Below are 17,263 nucleotides of genomic sequence, written 5' to 3'. Positions count from 1 at the left end.
AATCTCGATTTCTGTCGCTGCATCATGCAGTTCCTCATTTTCGCCAAAGTTTTTAGCAAATGTACTTGCTAAATGGTTCGCCTTCTCTTTCTTAGTTATATAAACTTGGCCACCATCTTCTAAAGTCGGAATATGTTCATTTTTGTTTTTTAAAATTCGAACAATGTTCCAAAATGGTTAGTCTCCTTTTTAAGGTTTTGTGTTTACACATGCAAAAGGGGGGTGTAAAATTTTTTTTCATCAAATATAGTCGTGTGGGGTATCAAATTAAAGGTCTCGATTAGTACTTTTGAAGCCCGATCTTAGTTTTGACATTCGTTGAAAGGGTGGGGAGCGCGGGGGGTTGAAAGTGATCACTTCTTTAAGGGGACCATTCTCAGAAACTACCAAACGGAACAATCTGAAAAAATCAGGAGGCTGCCACTATATGGTGCCTGGGCTCCGAAATACCTTCCATGCCGATATCTGTTTAAATAAAATTAAAAATAGTATATTACTACAATTTTTTGTAATTGGTTAGAAATCCCCCTTAAGTTCATCCTAGTACCATGAAATTTTGCTATTTTGATATAGGTTATAATATAGAGCATGATCTTACCAAGTTTGGTAGAAATCGCACTATTACTAACAAAGTTATAATACCTCAAATTTGTTGCTTCTTTGAAAATTGAAGACTATCAATGTCAATATCACCCGAAGTGGATACTCTCACATAATATATGGATATATTACGTACTACGTACTAAGAAATACACAAAACCTTTCGTACCTGAAGCGTCCAGCTTCCGGTTTCCCGACTTGTTTAAGTTTGCTCAACATATTATTCCACTGATTGTTTCTAACAATGTAGAGTAACTCTTGAACCAGTGAGTTTATTTGCTTCCACCTAAATTTTGAGTTAGCAATTCTGTGTCTTTGCCAATCACGTCTATAGGTGTTTCTGAGCGCAATGAGCTTTTTCAATTCTGGGGGAAAGGAAATGTGAATGAATTTTTTAACAGGTGTTTTCGGGACACTACGATTAACAGCCTTATATTTCAAGTTTTCAAAAGACCTGAGATAATTGTCAATTATTTCGGTGGATGCAATATCTGATTTGGAAACCTGTGCGAGATCAATAACAGTATTTCGGCTGTTTTGAAACCTTGGCCAGTCAGCCAACTTGAAATTATAAAAGAATTGTTTGGTTAATAACTCTGGAGAACTATATAACTGAAAGATAACTGGCAAATGATCAGAGTTTAGCTCGTTAACTACATCTAGTGCAGAACAGATATTCTGGACATTACACAGTACCACATCTAGATTTGATGCCGAAGCTTTTTTGTTAAAAGGGGCGTACGTTGGTTTGGATGTATTTATATAGAATATTCCCCTATTTGTTGTTTTTCTTGTAACACCAAATAGTATTTCTGCAATTAAGATCACCGCCAATTAGAAAACTTCCATTTAGGTTACATAATTTCCGTACACAACCCTCCGCGACACCTATAAGAGGGAAATGGATGCCGCAATAACCGCAGTCAACAGAGGACCTGGAGATGAAGCATCAACCAATGATCTTCACAATCACCTGAAGAACGTTATCATGGATACGGCCACAAACATACTTGGCCCCAGCCGCAAAAGGAGTCGGAACGGCTGGTTTGACGATGAATGTAAGCTAGCAACGGAACGGAAGAATGCCGCATACCGAGTAATGTTGCATTCTCAAAGAACACGGGCACGCGCAGAGACTTATCACGAACTCCGTCGAGCGGAGAAGCGACTTCACAGACGGAAAAAGGAAGCCTGGGAGAACCAACAAGTCTGTGAACTAGAAAAGTACAGGGAGCAACCGCACCAGGCGCGGAAGTTTTACCAACAAGTCAGCAGGATGAAGCCTTATACACCTCGATGCTCATCCTGCCGAGACAAAGAGGGAAATCCGATTTCCGACAGAATGGGCATATTAGAGCGATGGGTTGAGTACTTTGATGAGCTACTGAACAACCAGAACATCAACGAGTTGGAGGTCCCGCCAACTGAAGACGACGGACAAATACTGCCACCACCAAGTTTAGGAGAAAAAGTCCGTGCAATTCATCGGCTAAAAAATCATAAGTCGCCAGGAACCGATGGAATTACAGTCGAATTGGTTAAATATGGAGGCGACCAGTTACACCAAGTGGTTCATCAACTTGTGCTCAAGGTATGGAACAGCGAATCAATGCCTGACGATTGGCAACGAGGCATTATCTGTCTCATACATAAAAAGGGAGATATCACACAGTGCAGCAATTATAGAGGTATCACGTTGCTGAGTACCATCTATAAGATATTCTCCACTATCTTGCTAGGCCGGATAGCCCCATACGCCCAGAACATCATTGGCCCATATCAAAGAGGCTTCGCTCCAAGCAAATCAGCAACAGATCAGATTTTCTCTCTGCGGCAAGCGACGGAAAACCTGTTGGAATATGGACAACAGTTGCACCATTTATTCATCGACTTTAAAGCGGCCTATGATAGCATAGTCAGGGTAAAACTGTACACGGCCATGAGAGAATTCGGTATTCCGACGAAATTGATAAGACTGACTAGGCTGACTCTGACCAATGTTCGAGGCCAGATAAAAGCAGCAGAATCACTCTCAAGACCATCCGACATCAACAACGGTCTACGACAAGGGGATGCCTTCTCACGCGTCCTCTTTAACCTGGTCCTGGAGAAAGTGATCCGTGATGCTGAAGTAAATGCAAGAGGTACGATCCTCTTTAAGTCCCACCAACTACTGGCCTATGCTGACAATATCGACATCATGGGAAGAACCACCCGAGACGTACAAACTACCTTCATCCAGACAAAGTATATGGTGGCAACGTCAGCATCGAAAACCAACCAACCAACAACATCAAACCGCACTGGTCAAACAAGAAGAATAAGGATACGAGAATACAACCTTGAGACCGTTGATAATTTCTCCTATCTAGGGTCGAAAATCACAACCAATAACAGTTAAGATGAGGAAATCCGCGCACGGTTGTTGTCAGCCAACAGAGCCTATTGCAACTTACAAAAACTGTTCCGCTCGAAACGTCTCACCATAGGCTCAAAGCTCTTACTGTACAAGACAATGATCTTGCCAGTCTTGATTTATTCCTCGGAGACTTGGGTTTTTAGCAAGAAGAATTGCGAACTCTTGGTCGCGTTCGAGAGAAGAATCCTCCGAAGAATTTTTGGCTCCCTACATGAGGATGGACGATTCCGTAGCCTACATAACAACGAAATCTATGAGCGATACCATGACCATCTGGTTGTGGATAAAATCCGGCTCAATAGGTTACGGTGGGCGGGTCACTTAATCCGTATGGATGAGGATGATCTCGCCCGGAAAGTCTATAAGGGCAATATCTATGGTAGAAAAAGAAGACGAGGCAGACAGCTTTTAGGGATATCGAATTGGTGGACATCGGCGCAAAACCGGAATGTCTGGAGTTCCTTATTAAGGCAGGCCTAGAATGGATACCGGTTGTTGCGCCGTTGATGATGATAATAAAAACTCAAAAAGTTCAGTTTTCTTATTTGCTAGACTTCTAGCGTTCCATATCAAACATTTCGGTAATTTGTTAATTGTATAGCAACTAAACTAACTTAACTAAAACATCGAATTGTTCATTTTTATTTTTACAACTCGATACTTGTTGCAATAGTTCCCATGATAGAAGCAGAAGCTCCTGAGCAGAGAAAAGATTATCACTAAAACTGGCTGACTGATATTACGCGTAGCCTGGCTTGAATATTCCACTAATTTTAGCAATGGAGTTTGTACCCACCAAATTAGGAAAAAAAGCTTCGGAAACTTTGAATAGTTTCTCTGAAGCGATATTCACCTGCTTTCCACTCTTCCGCGACAGCTTTTGTTTTAAATCAATATATTCGATTCGTCGTTTACAATTTTTGTCGCTGGCTAAGTAACGCTCCCCGCAGTTGGCGTATTTGATGCGATCATGTTCTCGATCGTTAACGTCGCATTGGGAAAAGTGATGACCGCCAGTACAAATCACACACTTCATAGAGAGATGACAATGAGAAGAACCATACATTTGACATCTTCTACGTTGCGTGGGGCTACGCCTTTTATTATCGTAGTAACTCCAATATACCAATGTGTGCATAATGGCCTTATGCGCTCTGAGCTAACTCATTTTCCAAATAGAGGTGATAAACGCTTTTATTCAGCACCTCCTCGTTTCTATTGATTTTTTTAACTTCTAAGCAGGGAATGTTGAGGTCCGCCTTCAAATACTTTTTCAATATTTTAATGGGCGCAATTCTGGCCGTTGGTATGTGAAATATTTTACGTTTTTGGCCGTTAAGTAAGCCAATAACTTATCATAATCCGCAATATCCTCTAGCAAGAGTCTGCGTCCAATTGAAATAATTTTCCCCGAGCATGGCGAGAATAGTCTCACGTTGTAGCTCCGTGAAAGTTACTGGCAGTACTTTAATTTTTTTTTGTGTTTGTCCCTTTTCGGGAATTAAGGGATCAATAACCTCATCAGCCAAAACCGAAAAACGATTTTGTGACGACACTCCAGCATTTTTAGGCATATTTAACCGTCTCTGATGAGCACTTTTTCCGGGGAATCCTCCCGGGACCGTTTTGTCCCACTCGCTACTATTGGCACTATTAAAGTTCACTTGTCCTTTATTTAAATGTAAGTTCTAGCAAGAAAACGCCTCGCATAAGATTATTCAATAACTCTTGGAATTTAAAACTCACTTGATGTATTCACACGCACTATCAGCCATCGAATGATTATTATTACTAAAGGAAATCTAGAAAGTAAAAAATTGTTTTTTTAATTGAAGCACGATCAAGTTTAATGCCTTTTTACTGTCCATAATCTTCTATTTACATCGTATAAGCATTTCATCTATTGTGGACATAAATTCATGAAGCAATGCCATGTACATAACTATAATAAAAACAATTACAGTCCTTCATCTCTCAAAAAGGAAAAGCCAAATATTGGCTGAGTCAATGCACTTTTTTTTTCTAAATTTAAAAAATACTATATTAAAATGAACACGGATGAAAAGGACCAATATCATTGTGAAATCGTTTTAAAAATAAACTTATGGATCTTTGTAGGTATCAAAACGCACATGAGGAAATATTGAGATCCTGCGAAAATATCTATCCGGGAAACTTATCTTAATTCTGATTTTGTGATTTGTCTTAAGCTTATACGTTTAAAGGTGATGGCTAGAGTGGAAATTTGAATGAAGGGTGACACTAAATTATTCTATGAATTGATAATCTCTGATTATCTAGGATTGATGACTGCATATGTGTTCTACCTACAAAGATCCAATACTCCATTTGAGTGTATTTATTGCAACATCAAGTAGTCATACTAATATCGCCGTCAATCGGCATTAAGTTTCTTTTCAAGTCCTCTATTTCACTGGGGAATTTGGACTCGTCGTGTGTAGCCATTTCGTTGAATCCACTGTCTGCTCGGTAAAATATCGAGCGTTCAGTGATATTCATTGCTGCACTATCCCCGCCGCATATTAATCCGGTTTGTTGTACTCTCATTTCAAGGCTTGATTTCCTATCTGCAAGTGCCACTTTTTTCAATGAGAACAAATTAGCATCCGCTTCGTCCTCATCATCGGTCACGGGACACGAGAAAGACCTTGATAGATTTCTTCTACTTGCTGAACGGTTTCGACGACGACGCATCGGTGTGTCAGAGTGCTGCGACGAACTTGACGAGCTGGTACTTTTCGCTGATAGCTGGCTGATCTGCATGTCATCTTCATCAGCGACAAGAAACGAATGCTCCGATGCATTATCAAAATCGCTGGGGAAAAGATTCTTTGATCCGTTGCCGACTGTTCGTTGGTGTCGGTTCTTAATGAAACTACCATCAACCGACATATCAATAGCACCATTCGGAGCTGGTGTTCGATCTGGTGTTGATCGAAACAAAGATTGATTTTGAGGGTTGGGAATGTTTTCAGTATTGCTACTGCCATCCCGCGACGACTGTTGCGTGGACTTTAGAGCCTTTCCGAAACTGTAGTCCTCATCGCCTATCTCAATTGTATTATCAAGGGTTTCGTCCAGAGGGGAGCATTCGTGTGTTTTTTTACCTGAGTCAAGTTTTGAGATCGGCGACAATTCGCCAAATGAATTATTCCCGAATGGGCTGCCAAATCCACGTAATGGCATGGGGTCTGTTTGCTGAAAGTAGAATGAAGTCATGAAATCAGAATGCCGTGTTTGCGAAGAAAAAAAAAGAGAAAATTCTTGTTGCATAGCAATTCAATATTTAATTGATGATCCATTTTGGACTAGAGATTTACTAATTTCCGGAAAGATTTTTGTTTCAGGATCCAGTTGCATTCATACTGAAGTAGGGAGTATCTAGATCTTGCTATAAATTAACTAAAAAGCGGCAATTACCCCGAAAACAAAAATTAATTAAAGTATAAACGAGTAAAAACCTCCCTTCAATCTACAAACAGTTTGTTAGAAACTGTCCTACATTCCAAACTAATTCAACTTACCAAATCAGGAGTTTTAGGCGGTGGACTACGTTCATTTTCAATTTCACTCAAATCGACATCATATATATCGTCATCTTTCTCTGCCTCTTCCACGTCCTTATTCATTAGCGGCATACCGAACAATTTTCGACGCAAAGATATATCTTGTGCCTCATAGTCTATAGTATTATCACAGGAAACGGTGGGTGATTGTTGTTGATCGGCGTTGTACGTTAGGAATCTCTTGAGCATCTCTTCAACTTCTGGTGGTACCACGGGAGGTATAGACATGACGGTTTGTGCTATACCATCTCGTATTCTTCTTCCAGATCGAACTGGCGGGCTATTGCTATTCAATATATTATCTAATGCTATTTTACGATTACGAAGCGAACATTCCACAGGACTTGGGACGATTATTTGGTCTTTAAAATAAGAACTTATGGCAGCTTGAGCTTTAGCCTCTAGGTCAGGATCTGGTGTCGCCTGAAATTGGGTTTCATGTGGCTCGACATTTGCTGGTCCTAGTGATGAAACTTCCTCGATAGTCCATTCGAATTGAGTTGATGAATGTTGTGGTGTATTTGGACGTTGGAAAAGTGATGGACTGAAAAAGAAACGATGATATGATCACTTTATTAGCATACATACAATCTATGGAATTCACTTTCTGAAAACTATCTCTTTTAAATGTTTCCTGCGGCTGCGCTTTAAATGGTCAATCCTGATGGTCAAATTTTGGACGATACGTTCAAGTATAGCGTGTTTGTGCTTGGGGGTGGGAGAGAGGCACAGCCTCTGAGCAATCGCATCGTAGTGGTTCATTTATCATCACTCCGGCTTCCCCTTCTAACGAAATATCCCAAATATGTTTATGTATTTCATGATTTCCTTTAGTGGGTGTGATGCTACCCGTTGCATCTGAAGCATAGGCGTGTATTTCGCTTCCTCATTACAATAGGGACACGTGTCATCTCGTACAATTCCTATTTTAATTTTTATGACCAGTCAGCTTTCCGACAGGATACACATTGCTGGTGCTTAGTTCTTACAGGAAAAGTTTGATGTGTCTAGCATCACTTCAGCTCTGCCACTTGTCCTTATAAGAAGCTTGTTCTCAGTTTTTATAGCAGAATTAGCCGATGCCACTGACAATCCTATTGCTGGTTTCGATCCCGACATGAAGGAAACTGAACCCTCTTTCGCTAAGGCAGCCGAAATTTAATTTCCCTCTACACCAGTGACCAGTAGAGGTACCCAGGGTAGTAGGTGTTTCCCCAAAGATCTAAGCGAATTAGTCATTGAGTTGCTCTCATCGCAGTGCTTTGAATATATGTATTGGGTTGGGAGAAAAGAAATTTCGTATTTTGTCAATAGATGGCGACACTTAAACATATCTTGTGTTGTACTTATCGCATCGGGTTATTCTATACGGCGATTTGAAGACGACAATGTATGTTACAAGTACTTTTTTGACAGTGTTGTGATCGTACGTTTCAGTTTCAAGTTATAGCGCGTCAAAGATGGGGTCCTCCAAGCAAGAAATTCGTCATATTTTACGTTTTTACTACCTGACAGGTAAAAATGCAACGAAGGCGGCCGAAAAAAATTGCAAAGTTTATGGGCCCGATACTGTACACAGCACGGCGTTGGTTGGATCGATTTCGTTCTGGTGTAGTGGATGTCGAAGATACACCCCGTACTGGTAGGCCAATTATCGTACAAACCGATAAAATCGTCGAAATCATCCAAGTAGACCGGCATGTGAGCATTTGCTCGATTGGCCAGGAACTGGGTATAGATCATAAAACCGTTTGCAACCATTTGCAGAAGATCGGATTCCAAAAAAAGCTGGATGTTTGGGTGCCACACGAGTTGACGCAAAAAAAATCTCTTGGACCGAATCAACCCCTGGGATGCACTGCTGAAACGGAACGAATTCGACCCAGATGGGGATAATGAAATTGCCTTCTAAATAGCAACAAGTTTGCGAACAAAACGGCGCATATTTGACTTAAATCGGATAATCCTAAGTGTGTTAAATAAAGCGTCAAATTTCGATCACAAAAACGACATTTCTTTCTCCCCAACCCAATATTAGCCAAGGGACAGACACGGTTTTTTGCAGTGCGGCTAGCTTACAGTGAAAACTTTTTTGTCTCACCTTAACCCACCACACTACGGATGCAAAAGCGAGCCTCGATCGTTTCGTCTTTACCTCTACATGTTCGTTCCAAAGCAGCTTCGTATCTAGAATCGCTCACATACACTTCACTTCTTCGTAGAGTGCATCTCTGGAATGCAATCGTCATCCAACTTCCTCCTTTTTGTAAACAATACCATTGTACTTTTATTTGGACTTACTGAGAGTCCATGTCTAAGGTACCAATTGTTAACCAAATCAGCGGCGCACTCCCTCATTGCGTATTCAATTTTTACAGTTGCGAGCTCTATCGTTGAAACCAAAGAATGAAGAGCAGATCCGCAGGACTTCCCACCTTGGTAAACATGTTGGTTTCCATTTAGTGGGTGCGATCTTAGCACCTTCACACAAATGTAACGCTCAACCAGGATCACTAAACATATCAACGAGAATGATCTCAAACTGATTCTGGTGATGTTCTTTGGGTTTGAATCGTCATCCTTCCCAGGCTTATGTATGAAGACCACATGGACCAGAGCGAGACATGCCAGAAAAATATTCTTAGCAGTTGCTCTAGATACTCTATACCTTCCTCTAGCACTGGATAAACGCCATTACGAATGTCAAAGAATCGACAAGAGACAAGATCCACAAAGCGGCCTATGTAACCCTCGTGGTCACCAAACCTAGCAAGTGGCTCATCAGCCGAGATACTTTGCTTTGGCCGATGTCCGAATGAAGGTCCGTTAAAAAAAACCGACGATAAAATGTTGACCAATTGGCAAATTTACAAGAATGCCAATCGGAAAGCAAAGAAAGCAATCGCCGTTATCCGAGCGGTCTATCACATCTTTATAATAAATTTGACACTCGGGGCAGTGAGAGATTTGTATCGCTTTGTCGAAAATCGACACCACACAGGATTCGTGTTCGATATCCTACCAATTGACGAGCCGCGACGGTTCGATGGCGAGAATATTTCAAGCATATTTCAACAGAGAAATTTGTTCATCCTCGACTTCCACAAGCACTGCCGAAATTTGGAGAAATTCCGCCTTTCAGCGCGACTGAAGTCGAGGAAGTAGTAAAACGAATGAAATTGGGGAAAGTAATCGAACCTGATGACATCGTATCTGAGCTCTGGAAAGCGAAGAGCTGAGGTCCAACATTGTGGCTCAGTGAATTCTTCAATCGGATTATTGAGAAGGGTAGAAAACCATCTGACTGACAAGAAAGCAAGACCGTTCCAATATGGAAAAAGAAAGCTATTATAGGTTTGTCAAAAACTGCGGAGAAACATCGTGAGAAGCATCGTCCTCTTTATATTACATTTTTGGATCTAGTGAATTTGATATGCCCTGCGGCAACACCTAGTACCAGAAGAACTCGTGCGCTGGGCTAAATTGCTTTACCACAATCCAAAAGCTCGAGGTGTGGCAGGCATATTAAAACCGCTTCGTGCCTCTGTCGGTGTTCACGGAGGATCCTAATGGAATACGGCACTGTCACTGTCGATGACAGTGAATTGCCAAGAACTAAGCGATTTAAATATTTCGGATAAATATTATCAGCCAATGGTGACCTGCGTTATAAAATTGTTTCACGAATAAGGCAACTTGGATAAAGTGGCATTTCACAATTAACATTCTTTGTTTAACATTCTTTGTGATCGATGTATTAACATCGTTTCAAATCTAAAATTTACCGCAGTGTCGCCCGCGTTGACGTTCTCTATGGTTCTAAGTGTTGGCCGACAATAAAAAACGCAAATCGCAACCTGTTAAGACTTCGTTACCACTTGGATTTTGCATACGCTTCCAAATCCCTTATTTCTGGTGTCGGTGAAGAACACGGAAAATCATAGGATAAATAAGCAATGGCAACCATAAACTGCTACTCTCGCCAATAATCTGGTATTGCCAGATAATCGCAACTGAGTCCTGGGAACAGAATTGTCTCAGCCCAGTTACCTTTAACAGTTTTGACATCAGGACACAAGCTCTCGATCTTATGGATCTTTCATTGTAAAAGATCCCAGCCCCATTAACTAAACCACTGCCACAGATTTTCATGATTTCATGGCTCTCGCACCAGAAAAATATAAAGGCAGTGCTAGCGCTTTGTAAGCTTCGCTGTCAGCAGATAGGAGGAAGCTTTGGCATGCCGCAGGTTTAATTTGATCATCCTTTGTTGTTGTTTTTCGACATAAGTTTAGCCTAATATGTAATAGAAAAATTTAGAAGCATATGTCACGATCGATATGTAACCAGGTTTCCTTCATACCGCATCGTTAAAGACTCGATCCCCTCATGTTAAATTTCTCCGAGAATTGCCGCATTTGGAGGTGCAGCAGTGCCCATCTCTTCACGCAGAGCAGCACCAAACGGAACCCCTCCACGTTTGTAGATTTGCCCTCCCTAGCATTCATATAATGTCCGACATCAGTCCCTGGATTCTGCTCTCCCAGCGTCTGGTATCCAACATTGGACATGTCCCGTCCTGCACAACTCGATGTTCACAATGGGGAGCTTGAGCCGACCACCAGAAGTCAAAGCGTACACTCTCAGTTATCGTCGCGAGGTCAAGTGTCATCTAATAATATATATAGTGGTTTCGGAAAGTCAATAATGCGCACCATAAATACCTCTAAGAGTACGGTTGCGGTATTAATCTATCCACGATGATTTGCACAGGAGTACTGAATAAAAACGACACGAAAGTTTGACACGAATCGCGCGTCATCTGTTAAAAACATCTAAATCTAAAACAAGTCGGGAAACCGGAAGCTCGCAACCACGATTTAAAAGTCGTCTGGTCGATTCCCTGAGTCTTTGCAGTTCTCGGTTCCACCATAGAACCATTTAGAGTGCGTAGTTTCAGTGTGGTTTACTCCAATTTTTTTTTTCTTTTTAAAATGAAAAAAACATCAACAGTACTAAAGTACAAAAATCTGGCTTCTCTCTCGCTTAAATATTGTCAGCAGTTTGTCACTATCATTTTTATTTTTTGAGAAATTTTTGCAAAAAGCAATTCAGACTGCCAATCTGAAAAACTTCCAGGGCATCAACTAACAAGCGCAATTATTATCCGCTTCAACACTTTTTTCATAATCCTTAAAACATATATGGGACAATAGGGGGATAGCTCGCTTAACTCTCATAATGGTGCATGCTGCGTCCGACCTTACCTTTACCGCTTCCTTCAAGATCTTATTAACGTTTCATTTTAGACCCGAAGCTTCATTTCCCCACATCCTACTATAAATTTCCAGTAGGACTACTATCTAGCCCAGAGTTCTAACCACTTGAACCATCCGGACTACTCATCGTGATAGGGTACCTAAAAAATCATATAAGAGATTACCTGCGCTAATTTCACAATGATTATTGTGGGTCTTACTATTACGTTCAAAGTGTCTTATGGAAGTGGCGATGCTTTTCTTGCTTCTGATGAAACTAGCGCACGTAATCTCTTATATGATTTTTTAGGTACCCTATCACGATGAGTAGTCCGGATGGTTCAAGTGGTTAGAACTCTGGGCTGTCGTAGCGGAAGGTCGTCGTTCGAATCTTACTGATGGCAGAGGGATTTGTTATCGTGACTGGATGTCGAACACCAGTCGACTCAGCTGTGAATGAGTACCTGAGTCAAATCAGGCAATGCTGACCACATTGCCTCCTACAGTATACTGTAGTGTACCGTTACGGTCTTGAATGAAGTGCTCTAACACACTTCAAGGCCCTGATCCGATATGGATTGTTGCGCCAACGATTATTATTATTATTACGATGAGATGGTCGAGACGGCTGTGGTTTCGTAGAAAATTTGCCTATGCGGGCACCTGATTTAATCTTATCACTAAGTTTGCTTTTTCTAGGCGGGTAATATTTTTCCCATTTGTGGGTCTGCAGGATTCCAGGATTTTTCTATAGCTGGAATAGAATGATCTGTTGGTCGCTGTGTTTTAAGACATATCGTGCACCAACACAGAGGGAACGAATATCAATAACTCGGTAAGTATTCAAACCACTTTCGTTTATCAGTACCATGTCCAATTGGCGGTCAAAGGGTAGTATAGGTTCCAGGACGAAACGTGGATTGGTACCCACGATGGAACATAACCCTGGGAAACGCCTGCTGAGCCAACTACCAAACCCTGTCTCCACCTCCACGTGGTGACTGCTGGGAACTCTTTCTTAACAAAAAAGCTGCAGATGGAGAAGGATGAAGGCGAGTCTCCCGCGCCTAAAAACGGGATAAATTGTACCAACTGGTCCTCAAGGTTGGGGGTTGGGTAGGGCTGACAACGCTACACAGAAAACCAACGTTACGAAGCCACAGAAGAAGCCTCGGACAGGATGGACTTTACAACGACGAACCCGGCAACGACAACGGAATAACGATCTGCGCATTTTCTCATGGAAGGTGTGCTTACAGAGGTGGACCTGCCAAGCAGCTAGCCGATACTCCGTCCCAATATAGGGCTGATGTAACTTTGCAGGAAATGCGTTGGACAGGGATCGGTTTCCTTGAGAAGAGCCACTACACCATTATATCGGCCATCCATGCTCGAAGTAGGTAATCAGCCAAAAAATGAAACCTGTTGTTATCGGCTTTGAAAATATAAGCCAAAGGTTTGCGTTTGTGAGGCAAATTTAGAAATATAATTCACGCCCCTACAGAGAAGACTGCAGAGTCCTAGAAGGATACCTTCTACGAGGCAGTTGAGCGGACCCCCGAAGTCTGCCTCAAGTATGATATCGAAATCATATTTGGAGATTTCAACAGTCAAGTAGGGACGGAGCCCGTATTCAAGCGATACGTCGGTTCCCATAGCTTCCATAGGGATACCAATGATAACGGACTGTGGATTATTAAGTTAGCAGTATCGTACGAAATGATTGTTGGACGTACTTGGTTTGCGCGGAAAGCGGTTCACAAAGATACGTGGGCCTCTCCAGACGGGACCACTTTCAACCAAATTGACCACGCGTTGGTTGAACGCCGCCACCTCTTAGCCTTGACGAATAGCAGAACATATAAGGGGGCCAATATAGATCCGGATCATTATCCCGTTGGCATACTGCTCCGGGCTCGAAATACAAAACCACCTAAAATTCACTCTGAAAATCAGGTGAGAGTGAATATCGAAGCGATTCACAACACAGCCTCCATAATTCCTATAAGGGGGAACTGGATGCCGCAATAATCGCAGCTAGCAGAAGTCCTGGAGATGAAGCATCAACAAATGCTCTTCACAACCATGAAAGCTAGCAACGGAACGTAAAAATGCCGCATACCGAGTAATGTTGCATGCTCAAAGAACGCGGGCATGCGCAGAGACCTACCAAGAACTCCCCCGAACGGAGAAGCAAATTCACAGACGGAAGAAGGTAGCCTGGGAGAACCAACAGGTCTGTGAACTCGAAAAGTACAGGGAGCAACCGCACCAGGCGCGCAAGTTTTACCAACAAGTCAGCAGGATGAAGCCTTATACACCTCGATGCTCCTCCTGCCGAGACAAAGAGGGAAATGTGATTTCCGACAGAATGGGGAAATTGGAGCGATGGGTTGAATATTTTGGTGAACTGCTCAATAATCAAAATATCTGCGAATTGAAGGTCCCGCCGACTGCAGACGACGGACTAATGCTGCTACCACCAAGTATAGAGGAAACACTCCGTGCAATCCACTGGCTTAAAAACCATAAGTCGCCAGGAGCCGATGGAATTACAGCCGAATTAGTTAAATATGGAGGCAACCAGTTACACCAAGTGGTTCTGCAACTGATGCTCAAGGTGTGGCATAGCGAATCAATGGCTGACGACTGGCAAAGAGGCATTATCTGTCTCATACATAAAAAGGGGGATGTCACGCAGTGCAACAATTATAGATGTATCACGCTGCTGAGTAGCATCTATAAGATATTCTCCGCTGTCTTGCTAGATCGGATAGCCCTATACGCCCAGAACACCATTGGCCCATACCAAAAAGGCTTCACTCCAAGCAAATCAACAGCAGATCAGATTTTCTCACTGCGGCAAGCGACGGAAAAACTGTTGGATTATGGATATCAGTTACACCATCTTTTCATCGACTTTAAAGCAGCCTGGCATAGCCAGGGTAAAACTGTACACGGTCATGAGAGAATTCGGTATTCCGACGAAATTAATAAGACTGACTAGGCTGACCCTGACCAATATGCGAGGCCAGATAAAAGCAGCAAGATCAATCTCGAGACCATGCGACATCAACAACGGTATAAAACAAAGGAATGCCCTATGATGCGTCTCTTTTACCGCAATGTCGTCCGTCCTGTCGCTCTCTATAGTCCTGAGTGTTGGTCAACTATAAAAGACAATGAACGACGTCTTGCGGTAATGCAGACGAAGATGTTGCGTTGGACTAGTGGCGACACACGTCCGAAATGACGATATCCGCGATCGTTATGGAGTTGCACTGATCGTGGAAAAGTTGCGAGAGAGGCGTCTTCGGTGGTATGGTCATGTAATTCGTGTTAGCGACAATTCACTGGCCAAGATTGGTCTGAACATCGAAATCGATGGTAACAGAGCCTATTTCAGCTTATAAAAACTTTCGCGCGAAACGTCTCACTATAGGATCAAAGCTCTTTTTGTACAGGACTACGAACTTTTCAGTCGTTATGCATTCCTTGGAAACCTGGGTTCTTAGCAAGAAAAATTGCGAACTCTTGGCCGCGTTCGAGAGAAGAGAGAGAGAGGATTTTTGGCCCCGTACATGAGGATGGACGATTCTGTAGCCTACATAACGACCAAATCTATGAGCGATACCATGACCGTCTGGTTGTGGATAAAATCCGGCTAAATCTATTACGGTGGGTGGGTCACTTAATCGGTATGGATGAGAATGATCCAGCCCGGAAAGTCTATAAGGACAATATCTATGGTAGGAAAAGAAGACGAGGCAGACCCTGCCTGAGATGGAGCGATAGCGTAGGTCAGAACGCCAGACACCTTTTAGGGATATCGAATTGGTGGACCTCGGCGCGAAACCGGGATGTCTGGAGTTCCTTATTAAGGCAGGCCTAGGCCGGATACCGGTTGTTGCGACGTTGATTATGATGTCCAATTGTGCAAGACCTAACAATGAGCTGAATTTCCTTGGGTCTTTGCTGATCATTAGCGATCACGGGCCAAGGAGAGCTGGATTGCGGAGTATGCCCCCCTTCGCTGTCAAAATAGGACTTAAAGAAGCAAAGTAGCTATACAAATACACGCAGCCAGTTTAACTCGCGATCCGCAAAAATTGAAAGATTTCTGATTTCGAAAGCTATCCAGGCATACAAATCCCGAGCAACTGTTAACAGGAGCAATGTGGTTATTATGTATCACTTAATTCTTTCGAACAGCGAGTTTTGTCGTACTCCTTGACAAAGAGCTTTTGTCCCCAGAACTTCTCCATGTTATGTTTTTGTTAATATCCTTCTGCATGCTTTGACAAAAGATCCCTTCTACATTATTAAAATATCCATCTATTCATCGGAACAGTAAAGTCTTCATTCCGGGCCCCCGAGGCAACTCCGGGCTCGGGGAAGATCAACCCCTTTCGCCAGACCTGGTCAAACCTACTATACGGCAATGATCTTGCTAGTCCTTCCCGTAGGCATGGGTTCTTAGCAAGAAAAATTGCGAACTCTCAGCTACGTTCCAGAGAATTCTCCAAATATTTTATGGTCTATACAGGAGGGCGAACGATCGAGAAGATGAAACTTATGAGGGATGTCACAATAATTTAGTTCTGGGTAAAATCTGGATCAATATGCTATGGTGGGCGGGTCGCCTAATGCTGAAAGTCTATAGGGGTCATATCTACGACAGAAAAAGACGTGTCAGACCCTGGCCTAGATTAGCGACGGCGTCGGGTAGGAAGCTAGAGATATCGAATTGGTGGACTTCGGCGCAAAACCGGGAGGGGTGGAGCTCCTTGTTAGCAGATCTTTTGTTTTAGTATCGTCTTCCTTATAGATTTTATGTAAAGAGCTATGAGTGTGAACGAAATAACTCTCTATGGCGGTATTTCGTCAGATTCAAACGTAAAACAAATTAATTATCTAAAGTTATATAGTTTTATGAAGGATGAACATCTCTCAAGGAAAGTAGCAATTGAATAAATGATAAAAGAAGCTAATTACTGCAAATACTCACCTACAAATTAGCGGCAAATGCAAACGATCCGCGAGACCAAGCTCAAAAGGATTCACAACTTTTGGGAATCGCGACGGCGGAGTATTCACGACCGGGAGCAAAGAAAAATTCCCGGAGCTATGAAAAGCAATTGATTTAGGCGTTTCAAATGCTTCTCTAGTTTTATTCTGCGGAGTACCGATTTGCATCGCACTAGCCACAAATTTCATAGCTTTTTGCGGCGTTTGAAATGCCCTCGGCTCCATTATTTAATTAAACTAATTCAACTAGATAATAAGCGTGTTTAGTATGGCAACGATGTTTAATTTATAACTTATATTAACATCACAGAAATTGAATAGAACACAATCTTAAAATAAAACTCAACGACGATTATGATATGAAATCCCGA

At 42.2% G+C, this 17,263-nt stretch overlaps 1 protein-coding gene across 1 annotated transcript; it reads right to left on the bottom strand.

Annotated features, from left to right (window-relative positions):
- Positions 1-4,823: 4,823 nt before the first annotated feature.
- LOC119650042 (protein aurora borealis) lies at positions 4,824-17,258 on the bottom strand. The gene is made up of 3 exons (XM_038052525.1): positions 16,873-17,258; positions 6,565-7,150; positions 4,824-6,238 (listed from the first exon to the last, which is right to left on the bottom strand). Exons 1-3 carry the CDS (start codon positions 17,115-17,117, stop codon positions 5,390-5,392), a joined length of 1,680 nt encoding a protein of 559 aa, XP_037908453.1. The 5' UTR covers positions 17,118-17,258; the 3' UTR covers positions 4,824-5,389.
- Between the last annotated feature and the right edge of the window lie 5 nt (positions 17,259-17,263).

This window comes from Hermetia illucens, chromosome 2 (assembly GCF_905115235.1).
Source record: "Hermetia illucens chromosome 2, iHerIll2.2.curated.20191125, whole genome shotgun sequence".
NCBI classification, from domain to species: domain Eukaryota; kingdom Metazoa; phylum Arthropoda; class Insecta; order Diptera; family Stratiomyidae; genus Hermetia; species Hermetia illucens.
Note: the sequence above shows the minus strand (reverse complement) of the source record. Positions and strands in the feature narration are given on the sequence as shown.

What these genes read in the sequence shown, in the direction of transcription:
- LOC119650042 (XM_038052525.1), bottom strand. Translation starts at nt 17,117, where the DNA reads ATGGAGCCGAGGGCATTTCAAACGCCGCAAAAAGCTATGAAATTTGTG. An exon ending in CATTTGCCGCTAATTTGTAG is followed by an intron (nt 7,151 to 16,872) that starts GTGAGTATTTGC and finishes TTTCTTTTTCAG; the next exon opens with TCCATCACTTTTCCAACGTC. An exon ending in CGCCTAAAACTCCTGATTTG is followed by an intron (nt 6,239 to 6,564) that starts GTAAGTTGAATT and finishes TTCTACTTTCAG; the next exon opens with CAAACAGACCCCATGCCATT.